Consider the following 16,404-nt stretch of genomic DNA (forward strand, 5'->3'; position numbering starts at 1 on the left):
AGAACATAAAATACAATATTTACACTCTAGACTCTGGTGTTGAGTGACAACATTGTTTCAATAAAATCTTTCGGAGCGAGAAATAAAAGCTGCGGGTCAATCATACACATTTAACCAAACGGACCGTAAACGTATAGTTTACAGACGACTTCCTGGTTCAAATGTGACCTTGTGTTCACACATACTCTAAGTTTTAGTGCTCAATAACCTGCAGTGCTTCTGCCGTGGTTCACTCTCGCAGCTCTCATTAACGTTTCCAGCAGGCGGTTGTAAAAACGCTTGAAAACAGTCCACTGGACCGGCGACCCGGCACCAACGAGCTGACTCCAATGACGCTCAGCGAGCACAGAGGAGCGAGATATGCTTCCCTCAGGAGTCGGTGGAGACCAAAATCAGAGTGAATATTGAAATATTCAAGAGGTGACGTCGCTCCGTAAATTGCCGGACCTGTAAACACACAACTGCTCGCCACACCGCAGACGTTTCATCAATTTGAACTTGATAACTGTTTGTCTCCATTGCCCCCAGGTGGCCAATAACACGGTTAGTTTCTTGCCCACGTCGCCGTGTTGCCGTTTCAGAAATAAATTGTGAAAATGCAATCTGTCATAACCGGTAGAAATGAACGACACCTGTATTATTCTTTGAATTTGAGCTAATATACGTATAGAAGCTCATTTCCGCCGCAAGAAAAGAAGTCATAATTATGAGAGAAAAAAAGTATAACCCAAAAAAAAATATTATGACAACAAATAATTATGACCAAAAAAAAAGTGTGACCAAAATATATATATATATATATATATATATATATATATATATATATATATATATATATATATATATATATATATATATATATGACCAAAAAAAAGGTATGACCGAAAAAATATATATGACCAAAAAAAAAATAGACAAAAAAAAAGTATGACCAAAAACAAATTCTATTAAAAAAAATATGACCAAAAACAAAAAAACAAAAAAATTATGAGATAGTAAGATGCATGCGCTGCTTTTTCTTTCGACTTGTTTTTTTTTCCGTGCCGTGAATGGGCTTCCATATTTTCGGAAGACACGGTGTCATCCTGTCATGTAAACTCTGCTTCATGCTGCAGCAGCAAGGTTCAATCATAAATGTGTAATTTTCTTCCCACTATGGCAGTTTTCCCTCAGTTATTTCAACAAAGCAGGTCTCAAGTAGCCGACTCACAACCTTGTACTACAACAATATCCACTCATCCAGAACCCCCTCCGGGCTTCGCGCGCTACTCCACTCTGTGAGTTTTGGAGGCACGTCTACGTATCAAAATGCTCGTATCCTATTTCATGCTTTTCAGACTGCAAATACTTCACCTTCCTCGCTCCACCGTGGTAACCAAGCTGTGAAATGTGGCATATGCATGCATGTCGGATGTAGAGTGAACTGGGATATCCAGAGTGATATTAATATACATTGCGTTGTAATTTCGGTCCTCGAAAAAAGATTTGTGTCTTCCAAATAAATCCCCATTAGCTGGTGTTCATTAATTTCAGTTAATTTACAATTAAAAACAACAGCAGAGCCTCCTTGCACATCACATTTCCTGCGACTCAGTGCTCCATTTAGTCCAAAGCGGCGGATGATTTCGACATGCCAGCAATGAAATTTAGCATTTAAAAATATTCAAAACAGGTTGTTTCATCCCAACCCCTCGTTTGTTTATGAATAAATGATCCCTCATCGTTGGCTTCTCTCCCTGTTCATTATAACTGAAATTATTGGCCAACACTTTTCACTCATACCGATTCAACAGGCTGCCATCCAAAAACACACGCACGTATCTACACACACACACACACACACACACAATGGCATTAACTCCATAAACGTGTTGTCGAGCTCACAATCTGTTGTGATGTGTTCTGAAGCCCCGTATTGACCCGGGCGGTCAGCCAATCAACAAAATCAATTACAATAATTAACTATGCACACAACAAGCGCACTCAAACTCACAACACAACCCACACACGTTCGGCATCGCGGCGGCGACGACGACTACCTGATTAATCAAGGGGACAGAACTCGTTTTTCAATGAATGCTTGATTAACGGCGAGGAACGACGAAGACAAACAAAAGGTCAAAGTTCAGACGCGAACTCACGACATCAGGCGCCTTTCATCGCTCCGCTTTTGTCACCGCTGCGTCGGAAACCTCAACACAATGTGCCAGGTCACTCTCTGAGGAGTGAGCGCGCTTTACTTTTGCCTTTTCAAGACGTTTCAAGGCCACAGCGACAGTCTGGGAACAAAACTATGTGTTTTTTGTGCAACAGTATGAGAGCAGTTCCCACGGGGAGGTTTAACTGAAGCTTCACAAGCAGAATGTAGATTGTGTCCAAATCATGTCTAAAAATGTATTTATATACAAAACAACTCATTTATATGAGCAAATATAATACTTTGTTCTAGCACAGGTGGTTGTCAACGTCTGCTCCAGAATGAAATATCTCAAAAACCCTTGATTGAGTGTTTATGATGTTTTCCACACAGTTGATTTGTTTATCCTCTGACTTTAATATTGCAGGTCAAAGTGAAATATCTGAATTGTTGACTCATCGTCTTCATCATCCCCTGAGGATGAATCTTTTTTTGAGGAGGATCTTCTGACTTTTCCTCTGATGCCACCACGAGGTTAACAGGTTGAGTTTAAAGTTAAATGTGTTTGACATGTGTTCAATGAAATGCTCTGACATTTATGAAGATATTCAATGTGAGGTAAATTATAATAACTTTGATTATTCGTCTTTCTCTCTAGTGAAAAATGTTAACTTGCAAAACTAATAATGATGAATTGAGAGGGATAAAGAGAGGGATTGAAAGAAATACGAAATGGGATGACTTCAAGGAAGTTACACATCACATGATGGGCTTTTTATGTGCAAATTATTACAATACAAAGTATTTCTTAACATATTTGACAAAGTTTGTACTCTATGAACATATTTTGCTGCGTTACAGCTTCAGACTATTTGTATTTCAGTAAAGTAACTTGGGTTGTTCTCGGTGTACCTGAAATATTGAGCACAAAAAAAAAAGTTTGGCGATTGCGCAACGACGACGTGCAACAGTCAAATTTGCAATTTCGTTGATAAGAATTGAATTATGCACCAACTAAATGATTCCTGTACTTAAATCATCTCAAGTACAGCTTGTTAAAGCTGGATCACGTGACGCATTAGTCGTGTCTTGCAGGGAAAAGCTCTTCCTGAACCGGCCCTTGCTCTCCGGTCGTGGGAGTTCCTGGCGATGCGCAGGCATTTGTGTTGTGTATACAAACATCCTCCGCGGGGCGAAGCACACACTAATCCTCCAGCTCACATCCCCTCTGACCAGATGTTGCAGCTTACAGGGACAGACCGGGCATCAAACGAACGGCCATCATACGCTCCCTAATGAAGGGATGGAGCAGCGCTCGCTCCCGTAGCGTCTGGGACGTCGTCCACGCTCTCCATTCACCGGGATCAAACCCCAACGCGGCTTACGCCGCCGCACTTCTTGCCTCGCGTCTCGGGTTCTGTCTGCCGGCGGTGAAAACTTTGAAATTGGAATAAAAGGAGAGAGAGAGAGAGAGAGTAAACAGAGACGAGGGGAAGACAAACTGCTGAGAAGCAGAGCGGGAAGGATGGAGGGAGAGAACGCAGGAGGAAGACGAGGAGAGAGAAAAGACTGAGGGAAAGACGGGAGAAACTAGAAAACTCCTTTCATTTCAAAGCAATCGTGTTTAGTGAGGACTTCCACTGTTAAATATACAAAAGCAGCCACACACACACACACACACACACACACACACACACACACAGATTTGTTTCATTATTATTGATTTTGAACCACTTCAGAGAAATATTTCGTTGACGTCTACGTGTAGCGCTGCTTCTTCCCTGCTCCTTTAACTCCACATCCTGGAAGGAATGTGAGCTACACACACACACACACACACACACACACACACACACGCACACACACACACACACACACACACGCAGCAGGGTCAGCTAAGTGTTTAAAGTCCATTGGGGTAATTTTCATATTATGTCTATCCAGAAATCGACAGTCGGTCTGACTCTTTGCTCTTCATGGGCTGCCAATTGCAAACACACACTCCTGTGAACTCTGACAAGCAATTGCAAGCATGCACACACACACACACACACGTGGGCACGTACACACACACACACACACACACACCATTCAGAAAAGATCTCTCCCACTGATTTGTCGGAATAAGTTGAATTTTCTCCGTCAAAGCATCCCGCTGTTGTTGAAATAACAGCGTCGGACATCTTCCACTAAATCGCCTCCTCCTGGTCGTGATCACATGATAAGAAAGGATTACTGGGGAGTTTGGCTTAATCTCAGGCTAATAGTCGCTGTATTAACAGAGAGCAGCAGCTGGAGTGTCAGCAGCCGAGACACACACACACAGAAATGTTATCATTTAAACACACCTCATGCCACTAATGCCACACGATGACACATTAACATCCAGCGAGCTCAGCTGGAACTAAGATTTTGAACATCCGTGTCCAAAATCATGCAGCCAACCGCCCACTTTTTCTTTTTGATGAGACCCAGTATGATTCAATCCGGCTCGCTGAGGTACAAGATTGATCACAAAGCACAGCGGAGCGTTACGTATTGAGCAGCGCATCATCACAGCTTGCAGCCGCACCGCTACGACACGTTTACTGAAGCCCCTCTGAAGCGGCGGCGGCGGCGGGATTGGAAGCGTCGCCGTGCTGCCGGGGTGAAACGACGCGATGATACGGAGGCGATAGGATCACGGGGCGCGATGATGTAACGTGATTGGACCCCGAGCCCGCCCGTCAAACAGGGAGACGGCAGAGCGAGGAATGAGTGTTGAGGACGGAGGGGAAGGGAAGGAGAGGAGGAGACACAGAGGGGTCAGGTGAGGGAAGGCTGAGGGGGGGATGACGGACACGGGGGGGAGAGATTGGGTGGTGAAGGTGTCAAGTGGAGGGAAGACTTGAAAGCAATGGGGAAGTGAGATGTGATGGGAAAGAGAGGATGAGGAGGGTGGAGGTGGGACGTGAGAAGCAGAGAGAGAGGAACAAGAGGGGGAAGTGCTTTACCTTGACCCTGTGCCACGGAGGGGAAGTGGGAAACCAGGACCAGCAACACCAGCGGGGTCCACAAGAACCACCTCAACTGCCCCGCTGACGCCATCCTCACAGCCAGCAGTCCAGACCTGCACAAGGAGAGAGAGAGAGAGAGAGAGAGAGAGAGAGAGAAGGGTTGTGTTCAGACCGGCAACGCAACGAGGGACAAAGCAAGACGTATATGTGCAGTGACGGGAAAGAAAAGAGGGGATTTCATGTGGCCATGAATGGCATTCAGCAGCAGAGAGGCTCCGCTGGGGCAAGAAAACCCACCTTGCGGCCCTAAAAATCGCTGATCTGGGATCAGTTAACTCCTGTTTAATGTCCACTTTGATGGAATTACAGAGCAGCAGTTTGAGAGTCTAGACTGACCGCAGAGCAGCGGTTGAGCCTCCCGCCCACACTGAGGGGGGAAACAGTGGAGGACATTGTTGGAGGGAGGAGAGGAGGACAAATGAACAAAAGAGCAGCTGATAGAAAGAAAAAAAAGATGGAGAAATAGTAGATGACAGAGAGAGAGAGAGCAGTTTGATTGACAGCCCATTGAGGAAACATTTCATGAGACGTTTTTTCGACCACAAGAGCAAATACAAGAGAGCCTCTCTTCTTCTTCTTCTTCTTCTTCTCTCATAACCTCTTTTCACCTCCTTCACGTTTGTTCTCCACACCCTTTGCTTCACCTCCTCAAGCTGCCACTCATTATCACACACCGGGAGGGATGGACACAGACAGGTTTATTATTTCTCTGCTTGGGAAACACACACACACTCTGACAGGGATGTGAATAAAAACAGCGCGAGCGACAAAAGTTGTTCCTGCATTGAATAAAGTGGAGGTAACCCTGAGAGCACGGCCAGCTCCTCCTTCCATTCAGACGGTGTCAAGAGGCCAAAAACATGACGATGCATGTTGATGATCATCAGCATAAAATACTCCAGGAAAAATAGGATCGTCTTTTCTTTCTTTTTTCATACAGCCTCGGGACATGAAGAGGGAAATGAGAAAGATTACACAGAAATGATTCTCCCTTTTAGTCTCTAACACACACAGAGAGAGAGAGAGAGAGAGAGAGAGAGAGAGAGAGAGAGAGAGAGAGAGAGAGAGAGAGAGAGAGAGAATGTCTAATTGAGATGAGACTTTCTCAGAGTGAGGTTCAATTGAAAATGCAGCTCTTTTTTTTAAATCTTTTTACTCACGTGATGAAACATGAACTCAGATTGCAGCTCGATGTGAATCACATGAAAGCAGGAAGTGTATTTTCTCTTCATTTTCTCTTCATTCCAAAAAGCAACTTAGCAACTTGGTTAATTGGTTGCTGGAAACCAGGCCGAAGGCGTAGTCCTCATTCAAATTAAGCAGTCTGTACAAATGCTCAATCTGTGTGCCTTTAAAAGCTATTTGCGGACTACAGTTTGCAGACACACTCAATCACATTAAATCACACGCACAAGACAGTGGAGGACTCTCCGCACGCGCTTGTTATATTCTTGGAAAACTGTCTTTAGCCAAATAATGCAAACCCGTCCACCTGTGAGTCTGCGCAACTTTCATTCACTGACCGTGTGTCTCCCGGGCTCGTCTGCAGAGACGCTTCGCAAGTGCTGCCGGATGGTTTTACGTGAAGTTTCTCAGCTCAGACGTGGGTCAAACTATCGGATGTATTCAGATCGAGACTGTTGCGTTCAAAACGCGCCCGCGCCGCGCACCTGAGAGCGACACACGCACGTGCGCAATGAATGAAATCGCCTTTACCTTCTCCAGTCATCAATTCAAAGCGTCCCTCTATGCCCAAAGGAAATCCTTCTGAAGGCGACAGACCGCTGGGTTCCTCTTTCTTCTGACTCTTTCTTCTCCTCCTCCTCCTCCTCCTCTCCTCCTCCTCTCTTTCTTTCTCTCACTCCTTTTCTCCGGATACAAATTCGGTCAGTCCGGAGTGGGTGTTTCTCTTCTCTTCTCGTTATTCAGCCATCCCTCCCTCCGGCTATTCCTCCTCGTCCCAGCCCCGGTTCAAAGAGGGAGAGAGAGAGAGAGAGAGAGAGAGAGAGAGAGAGAGAGAGAGAGAGAGAGGGAGAGAGACCCAGTGCTGCTGCGCAAAAAAAAAAAAAAACAACCTCCGCTTGTCAACCTACAGGTTTCCGTCCGGCTCCAGTCCCTCGGGGCCCTTTGTGCGCCTCCGCCGATCACGACGGGACTCGTCGTGGGCTCGTGTCGTGGGCACGTATCCGGAACCCAGCGCCTTTTAAAGGAGCCACATGGTGGTCGTTTGCTGTTTGACTTGGAGAGAGAGAGAGAGAGAGAGAGAGAGAGAGAGAGAGAGAGAGAGAGAGAGAGAGAGAGAGAGAGAGAGAGAGAGAGAGAGAGAGAGAGAGAGTCCGGTTGAAAAATGGCTCAGTGCGCTCGCAGCAGGTGCGTGGCCATGCGTGCTGCTCGCGCTGCGAGAGCCCCGCGTTAAAGGCACCATGACACTGGGTTCACACTCAGCTGAAGGTTGGATTTAGAAAAGAAACAACTCCTTTATAACGCTGTGAAAATGCCCATAAATATGTAATAAGTCAAAAGAATGATCACAAGTACATCTGATGAGAAGACTTTTTACAGTCAAATGCAGAAAATCTGATTCAAGCTTTTTAAAAGTGGACCTCTAAGTGCTCAGATTAACTTCTGTTGAGTCCACCTGTCCACCATTGTTGTGTTTAGAGTGTTTGGACTGTGGTTGGCTGACACCAGGGGTTTTATGGGTAATATGTTCATCAGTCAATCACACATGTAGGCTATGGGCGATGTCAGTGGAGTCACTGCCAGCTCCGTCTCCTCCATCGGGCTGGAGGAGAAGACTCGAGTGTTCTTTGTGGAGCTGTTTATACGAGCAGCTGCCTCGCGGTGAAGCTACTTTGCGACTCGCCCTGAGGGCGGACGAGCGGGAGTCATCATGGGAAACAGAGGCTGCTGAAATGTGCCAGTGGCGGAGCGGAGTTTAAAACGCTGAATAGCTACACTCCAGGTGTGTCCCTGAGGCACACACACACACACACACACACACATAGACGCACGCACACACACGCACACACGCTCTTAATACACGTGGACATGCACTCCTTAGCCAAACAACTGTCCAGATGCCGTGAACACTGTAATCAAGTGGATAAGGACTCTTCTGTCCTCCTCCCTCCTTCCTCCTCTTTCTTCCTCCCGCCTCTTCCTCCCTTCCTTCCTGTCCGTCTGTCGACTCTTTCCCGTTCATCTGTTGCCCGTTTGCATGCAGCGGACCACACACGGCGGACAGCAGCAGCTGCCAGAGTCCACGGCCACGTACGTAGAGACGTTTAGGTGGAATTAAAGCTCCAAAGGACCCCTCGGTGCAGATAGTTCACTAAAATAGACCGTTTTAACACCAATCGGACGCTTCTTTTTGGTGTAACTTAGTATTCTGAGTGGCGGCGGCCTCAGGTGGCTCCTGTTTGACAGCTCCTCTCTAAGGACGCACAGGCCAACAGACCTAAAGACCCAACGACCTGCCGGTGGATGAAGCGCGCCGCTGCCCTCCATGTGAGGGCCTCGTTCTCTCTCTTTCCCTCCCATTAGTCTTGATGTCTCCCTGTCATCATTTGCCCCTTTTATTCGTTATTTTCCTTCGCTCGCTCCCTATTCTTCATCAGTATTCCTACTTCTGTCTCCGCCGTCCGGCCCGACCGCGACTCCGATGAATAAATGCATCAGTCGCTCTGGTGGAGTTGATCCAAAGGTCATTTAGCTCGGTGCCATATGGTCATAAGTCATCGGACCGCAACAGAAACATATCTGTTGAGTGCCGGCCGCTGCTCCTTTCTGCCGTTTCTATGCTGTCGCTCGTACGAGAATTGTTTAATACGAAAGTTATATCAGGCCCAGACATCCTCATTTCTGTCACCCGAGCAGTGAATCTCAGTTTCCACCTCCAACAATTGTACATATTGTACAGCTCAGGAATTAGAAAAGTGTGTGCAGTGTAGATGGGTTGTCTCAGTGTGTGTGTGTGTGTGTGTGTGTGTGTGTGTGTGTGTGCACTCAGGTGATATGTGACAGATCTCTAAAAGCTGGATGGTAAGGCGCCGGGGGACTTTGTGGCGAGACAGTATGAAAACTTAAAACTTGACAGCAAATTATTCTCGGTCTGACACTGAGAAGGTTTAGGGAAATGTTCCGCACACAAAACACCATTTCTTAGTTTTTTAAATCTAAACTTCGCGCTCACCTGTTTTAAAATGTGTTTATTCCTCCCAAGATGCAACTCTTTTTTTGCAGAGTTGTTGTTACAACATGTTCGTCTGTCACCTCTTAAACTGATTCGTGATGTCTTTATTCCTGCAGGTGAAGAACATATTGTAATCGTTAAAATGATCAAGCTCCGCCTCCTCCTCCTGCATTTCCTCCACCTTCCTGTAATTATGACAAACAGGCCACCATTGTTGGCTTTGACAAACATACAAAGCATCATTTCCTGTGAGCAGAGGATTTCTCCCAGGAAACAGGAACCCCTTCATTTGTGTTTATTCGGACACAAGTTTAAGCTCGGACCAGGTGAAGGACAAGTATGAGTTCCAAGGCACCAATCAGCAAAAGCAATAGTTGCTCAATAGTTATTAACGTGAAAAAAGTTGTGCGTCTTCAAAAAGATGTGACAAGAAAAAAACTGCAACCTCCTGCAATTCAACAGCAGCGTTCAATAATATGATTTGGACTTTTTCATTTGATTCTGTTTGTTGAGTCAGACAATTGTGTTACACACACACACACACACACACACACACACACACACACACACACACACGCACACACACACTGAACGAAAGAGAAACACACAAACACACAGTGACAAAAGACCACTATCTGCAAACATTTGAGTAAAGACCTCTGACACCTTTTGCTTTCGCACACACACACACACACACACACACACACACACACACACACACACACACACACACACACACCTGAAGCCCCTCGCCCCACACTTTTAAACCACAGAGATAACCCAAGGCGTGGAGCTTAGCGTCATTGTCACCGCGTCACTCACACACACACACACACACACACACACACACACACACACACACACACACACACACACACACACACACACACACACACACACACACACACACACAATGAGCTGCATTTTAAACTACAGCCAAATAAACACGGTTTGTTTGTCCGATAAACTCAAGCAAAAGAACTGGACAAGTTCAAGTAGAGTTGACACACACACACACACACACACACACCCTCATGCTGTGACCGTCAACCTGTTTTCTGCTGGACACACACACACACACACACACACACACACATAATAACACGCTGCAGGTTAATATGAGGGCAGCAGCTGCTGAAGTGACCGCAGCCTACTGATTAGGCCGACTAGTCCCAGTTATTAGCCGGTTTGTCATCTGGTAGCCGGCCCGCGGCTCCCAGAGGTGCTAACCGGACAGCTCTTATTAGGGTAATGATACATTATTCAACTGCTCGTTGTGGAATGGATGTGAGTTATTCATGATATGCCATACTGCTGCGATGCAGCGTTTCATTTTGGGTAAAATACATGTACTTATGGGACTCGTGAGCAATCTGTGACGCGCAGAGCACATTCACTCGACTCGAGCCACCTGGAGGGGTTTTCATCCAGCGATGGTAACGCATGGTCCAGACGAGAATATCTCAACAACGATTAATACATAGAAATGAATAGATTGCCTTGTGATTTGGTGCAGACTTTCATTGTCACATCAAGATGGGTTGAAATAGCGTTGTACATCATCTACACTGTAAAAAAAACGCCCGTGAAATGTACTGTTTGTGAGCAGTGACCTACTGTAAACTGTTATCCAGTAAAATACTGTGTATTCATTCAAATATTACAATAGTCAAAGATTTACTGTAAAAAATATATATTTGAAAACCTAGTAGTGCTGTGGGAAAATCACTGTAACCAAGAATGCACTGTAAAAAAAATCATTGCACCCAAAAAGTACTGTAGAAAATGACAGTAACTAATAATCTGTCGTTATAAACTGTGTTTTTTTTTTACAGTACGTTACTTGTCAATGGCTGCCAGTTAATAACTGTCAATTTCACAGTGTGTTTTTTACAGTGTAGTGTCATAATTCCATCAAAATGTGCAATATGTCAAAGAAATTGGTTTATGACTCAATATCTGCACTATTAATGACACTTCCTCGACTGTACTTTGTGCGTGTACTAATAAGCAAACGTTAGCTTTTTAAGTCGTACATTAAGATAGTGAACAAGGTTAAAAACCGTTAGCGTGCTGACGTTAGCATTCAGCTTCAGTCCCAGCACGGCTCAGAGCTGTTGGCATCAGTTCTGCTTTTATATCTCCAGGCCATGAATCTTCTCAATGTGACCAACACGCAATACACACGACAGTAAGTACATGGATGTAATCTCGTAATGAAGCAATAGAAAAGTCAGATAATTGGCGGCGCTGTGAATTAGTCTTCTCTCACGTATGCACCTGCATCCTTATCGGGCTCATACGGCATCGAATGAAGCTGTGATTTCCTGCCCGCATCTATTTCATTGGTGAAATAAGTTTTGCAAAGGAAACGCCGGTTTAAAAGAAGTGGGTTCCTCCCAGAGTGACTAGCCAATTTCACAGAGCTGGCAGCCACAGGCCAAGACGCATTTGGCTGGTGGCTAACAGTTCTGCTCGCTGTGACTTGTCCTGAGCTGCTGGCCTGTGGGGAGGGAAGTGGAGGACAAGAGACAGTTCACTTGGAAACTCTGTAATCACGCCTCAAAGGCCTGCGCTCCATCAGCCGGAGAACTGGAACATTCCTCTGCTTCAGCAACACGAGTCTTTTCTCTTCTACGCTCCTCCTCGGTGATAATATTCCCCAAAAAAAAAAAAAAAGGTCCATATTTCCCTCAAGTAATAACACTGATAACCTCGCTTATTGTGTCAAAAAAAGCTAATTAAACTCCGAAGAATATTGTGTTCCAGTTAATCTTATTTCCTTTCCCTGGTATTACATTATTTGCTCTGCCATAATGTAATGTATGACATAATATAAAAAAGGATATGGGAAATATAAAAAAATAGCCTGAAACCATATATTCAATATCACCTAGCATTAAGATGAATATAGTGTGCTTGAAAAGATTGGAGAGGTTACAACAAAGAGCTCCAGCACGGGAAATGAAAAACCATTCCAGTAGATCTTTTGAGGGGCTTTTTTTCGAACTATAGAGGGCTGAAGGTTTGTTTGCTGAATAACATTCAATTATTTAAACAGGTTAATGAACACGGATGTAAAAAAAAAAGTGTCAAGATAAAAAAAACAAGTGAGAAACTGTGTTTTTCTTGTCCTCTGAAAACCAAATCTGAATGAAACCGAAAGCCTCGCCTGATTTCAATGCAACTCATATTTCTCTTTAACGCTCTTATTTTGGCTCCGGTCACTGTCACGAGAGGGATTTTCTTTTTTATGTGCATTAATAATTTGAGCTTGGCTTGTAACGTCTGCATTTGTGTTGCCTTAATTGGACCAACTGGGCTTTTCAAACCTTGATATGCTCTTATAATATATGCTGCTTGGTGAGCGCCTTCATCAGCCAGGCTTCTCTCAGTTGGAATTGGACTCAATAACTCGAGCGGTGCGACTAAGATTCTTTATGCATCAACACATTATTCTCCAAAGGCCCCAAAAAAGAACAAAATATATTACACCTCCACTCCAAAAACATCATTACTCTTTGCCACACATTTATTCCAACACAGACAACTTTAATAACTGAATCTAGAATCGCAAACCTCCGCACAAACACAGATTGTAAGTAACGCTTTGCACTTATTCTGTTAAATAAATACATTTCTTATCACTTCAGTGTCATCCATCCAGCAGGCTGTCGCTCTGTGTGTGTGTGTGTTACAGTTTCTAATATCCTGTGTGTGTGTGTATCACTGTTTACTGTGCAGAAACGCACAGAGACAACTAGATGAATGGATGCGGGCGACCTGAAGGTTGGTTGCCGAGCTAATCAACAGACGAATGCAATGAACAGATGGATAGGCGGATGAAAGGTGGCGAAGGCCTCATCTGATAAGGCCTTTCTAGTTAGTGTATCCGTCAGTCTTCCTTTAGGGGATGAAAAGGATGGAGAAGCGAGCGGGAGGAAGAGAGAGAGAGAGAAGCAGAACCGGGTGCTTATAGCCACGGTTAGCAAAGGGGAACCACAAAATGACAAAACTGTGTCGCGTAACCATCAATTTCCTCGCAACTCACCTTGGTTGTTGTCATTATTTTAGATGCGCGTGCAATCAAGAATGTCAGTCTGGGAGAAAGCTGCAGCGACGCAGTTTGAATAGAAATACAACCAGAATAAATAAGTAATGAGATTAGAGCAGGTAAAGACAGACTGGATGAAGGACTGAGAGCAGACATTAACAATAACAACGTCAGATGAACGTCTGCTGCTGGAGAGCAGAGGAGTTTTATTCCTGTGGATCGAATTCACACGCAGAACAACTGGGCAACTATCTACGATCGCTTGCTGAAATATATACAAATGTCCACAGAAGACACAACTATGAGATGTGGGAGTCAGGAAAAGAAAAGTGCATTTAGTGCAGATCTTGTGCTACAGTACTGCAGCACCTCCTGCTGGCAGCTGTCAGGTAGTACATGTTAGAAAAAGAGAAGGGGTTGTCCTGCCACTTTTAATAATCTAGGAGGAAACCACGCAGGAGATTAACAGAGCAGCAAAGTGTTCATCTTGTGATCAGTAACATGAAACAGTTATGTTTGATATCTTAGACATTTATCATCTCACATCTTCATTAAGACGGTGGTTGTCCACATTTTGCTTGTAGCCTCTTAAATTGGAGGATGTTCATGATTTACCCAGGTTTCCTTTTCCAGATTTGTTTTGAAGGATTTGAATAGACCCAGATTTGAATAGACCCTGTCTTTTATGGCTTGAATTTGCTGACCTTGCAGATTTGGGAATAACTGCCTCAAGATATGACGGCGCTTTATGTTACAGGTCCGTCAGGTTTACTTTATTTCTACTATACAATAAAATAATGAACAAAAAACATTTTAGACATGCGGTCAACAGCCTCATGGGACTAAACTAGAACTATATCAGACCTAAAATCCAACATGAGACTAAATCAGTGGCTCTCAATCTGGGGTACATGAAGTGTTGATATGTGAGATTTTTCAAAAACATGCATCCATTTCAAATTTAATAAATATTACGTGAAAAAAAAGGTTGCCCTAAACTCATATTAAATAAGTACAGAGTTCCAACAGAGCCAAAGATGAAACCGTAGACAGTGTAGAATCAGTTTGTTTATTAAACACTTAATCAACTGTTTAATACATCAGAACATCAGAATTAGCTTTAAGCTGCTTTGTCAAAAACAGACTGTGGTACTGTGTGAGCTTATAATGTCCTCAAAGCCAACGTTTAGTCTCTGATGGCGGAGAAAAGAAACCCTGAACATGTCGGCGTCCTCTCTCCGGCCTCATGAGGTGAACACAAAGCCAAAATAATCCCTTGAATTAAGAGAGTGAACCATCAAAGCTGAAGTATGAAACATCAACAGCACAATGGAGGAAATACATTCTGTCGGACCTTTGCTTTTGAAACTGTGCTTTTTGAAGGTGGCGTCCATCGAATACTGATTGTCAACAGAAGTGCGGCGCGATGGCCTGTTACATGGACACTTTTAATACACAAGGTCAGAGATGAACAGATCTGGGAACAGAAGATGACCACCGAGTGGGATTAGCAGCAGAATGAGGTCTTAAGGCAAAAGCTTTCAGGCTTATTGTCGAACAGTCAGCGAACCCGTTTCAGCCAACGAATGACCACAAAGCGCCCTGTCGGATGTTTTATTACACGTTAAAGGACGCGTTTGACACTTCTGAGTATTTTCACATGTTAAAACTCAACTTACGATAAGTCAAGCGTTCCAAACTGCCCTCAGACAAACTAAAAACATTTCCATCTTTTTTCAGAAAGGTTGAATCACAACCGTTCTGCCTCCCCGTTGACCCAAAACTTCACCATTGTGTCGATGTCGGCTTTAAAGACTAATGACACCTCCACAGTAGACTAATGAAAACCCTGAAGTAGATCCACTAATGTCTGCAGAACAAGAGACGCTGTCATGCGACCTGCTGGAGAGATCTTATTAAAGAAATAAACTTAACACAATCAGCGTCTCTATAATATCTTCTGCAAACACAAACTAAGAACATTCACGACCTTCACATGAACAATGTTAAAACAGCATGTTGTATGGCAGCTGCTTTGAGATCAGCAACGAACACAAAATGTCATGAACATCAACGTCTGAACAATGTTCTACTGTAACCGTAGAAGAGTCATTTTAACAGTTGAGGTTTTGTTCTTCCATCATCGTCCTGAAGATGGAGCGTCGCAGAAATCACGTTGAAATCGACTTTACCTGTGAAATGACTTGCTGCTACGAGTCCATGTAGACTGAAGAAGCGCTTTGGATCAGAAGCCAAATCTACAAAAAGCACATTTTTACAGGAATTATGCGTTTCACCGCGTACGACATCAAAGCACAACGAGGAACAACAAACCAGGAGCCTGAATGACTGCAGAGACCTGCAGGACGTCCACTGTGACGTCCATTATGCGTCAGGTCTGCTGTTTGGCAATAAAGACTTCCTGAATGTTCATGTTGAATAGAAGAAGTTGACTGCGTTTGTATTGTAATAACTTCTCTTGAGGACTAAACTTAGTGAACCAGGCAGTGTTAGTTTGTCTCAAACAAACCTGTTAGCTATGTTTTGTGACTTATTTTGAGTTGGCACAACTCAATGTTTCATCTCGTATAGGCTCCGCCCCCTCAGAGGTGCTGCTGCTGGGTCAAGGGTGAAGCTGATGTCGTCCATGCTCCACGGTTACAAACACACACCAGTTCACAAACTGTACCATGTTGCGGTGTGTACCACGTACAGGTTTATGACTTTTCCGGGCGGAGGAACAATCCATCCAGCTGTGCACCTCTGTGCAATGGGAGCCGCCAGCAGCTGCACCACAGAGGGGAACCAGAAGCACCGCCTGAGACTCTTTTCCTGACTCCTCTCCTGAATTTGGGCTACAGTCGGTGAGAGAATCCATTGACCATCGTGGAGGGTGGACTCTTAGACTCTCTCACGTCACCAAACCGCCCCGGTGGTTGATGTACACTCGCTGTCATGTTGC

General features: G+C 44.4%; 1 protein-coding gene across 4 annotated transcripts in view; it reads right to left on the minus strand.

Moving 5' to 3' along the window:
- Positions 1-7,367, minus strand: part of col14a1a (collagen, type XIV, alpha 1a) — a 124,474-nt gene extending 117,107 nt beyond the window's left edge. For 3 of the 4 annotated variants that reach the window (XM_068569298.1, XM_068569297.1, XM_068569295.1), the window contains exons 1-2: positions 6,910-7,125; positions 5,131-5,246 (exon numbers count right to left, since the gene is read on the minus strand). In XM_068569298.1, coding sequence (XP_068425399.1) covers positions 5,131-5,224 — 94 coding nt within the window. In that variant the 5' untranslated portion in view covers positions 5,225-5,246; positions 6,910-7,125. Of the gene's footprint in view, positions 1-5,130; positions 5,247-6,909; positions 7,126-7,286 lie in introns of those variants that run through there. The other variant, XM_068569296.1, reaches the window with a different exon arrangement.
- Positions 7,368-16,404: the final 9,037 nt, after the last annotated feature.

This window comes from Clinocottus analis, unplaced genomic scaffold (genome assembly GCF_023055335.1).
Source record: "Clinocottus analis isolate CAN_PGR_092001 unplaced genomic scaffold, fCliAna1.0.p SCAF_9, whole genome shotgun sequence".
Classification (NCBI taxonomy): domain Eukaryota; kingdom Metazoa; phylum Chordata; class Actinopteri; order Perciformes; family Cottidae; genus Clinocottus; species Clinocottus analis.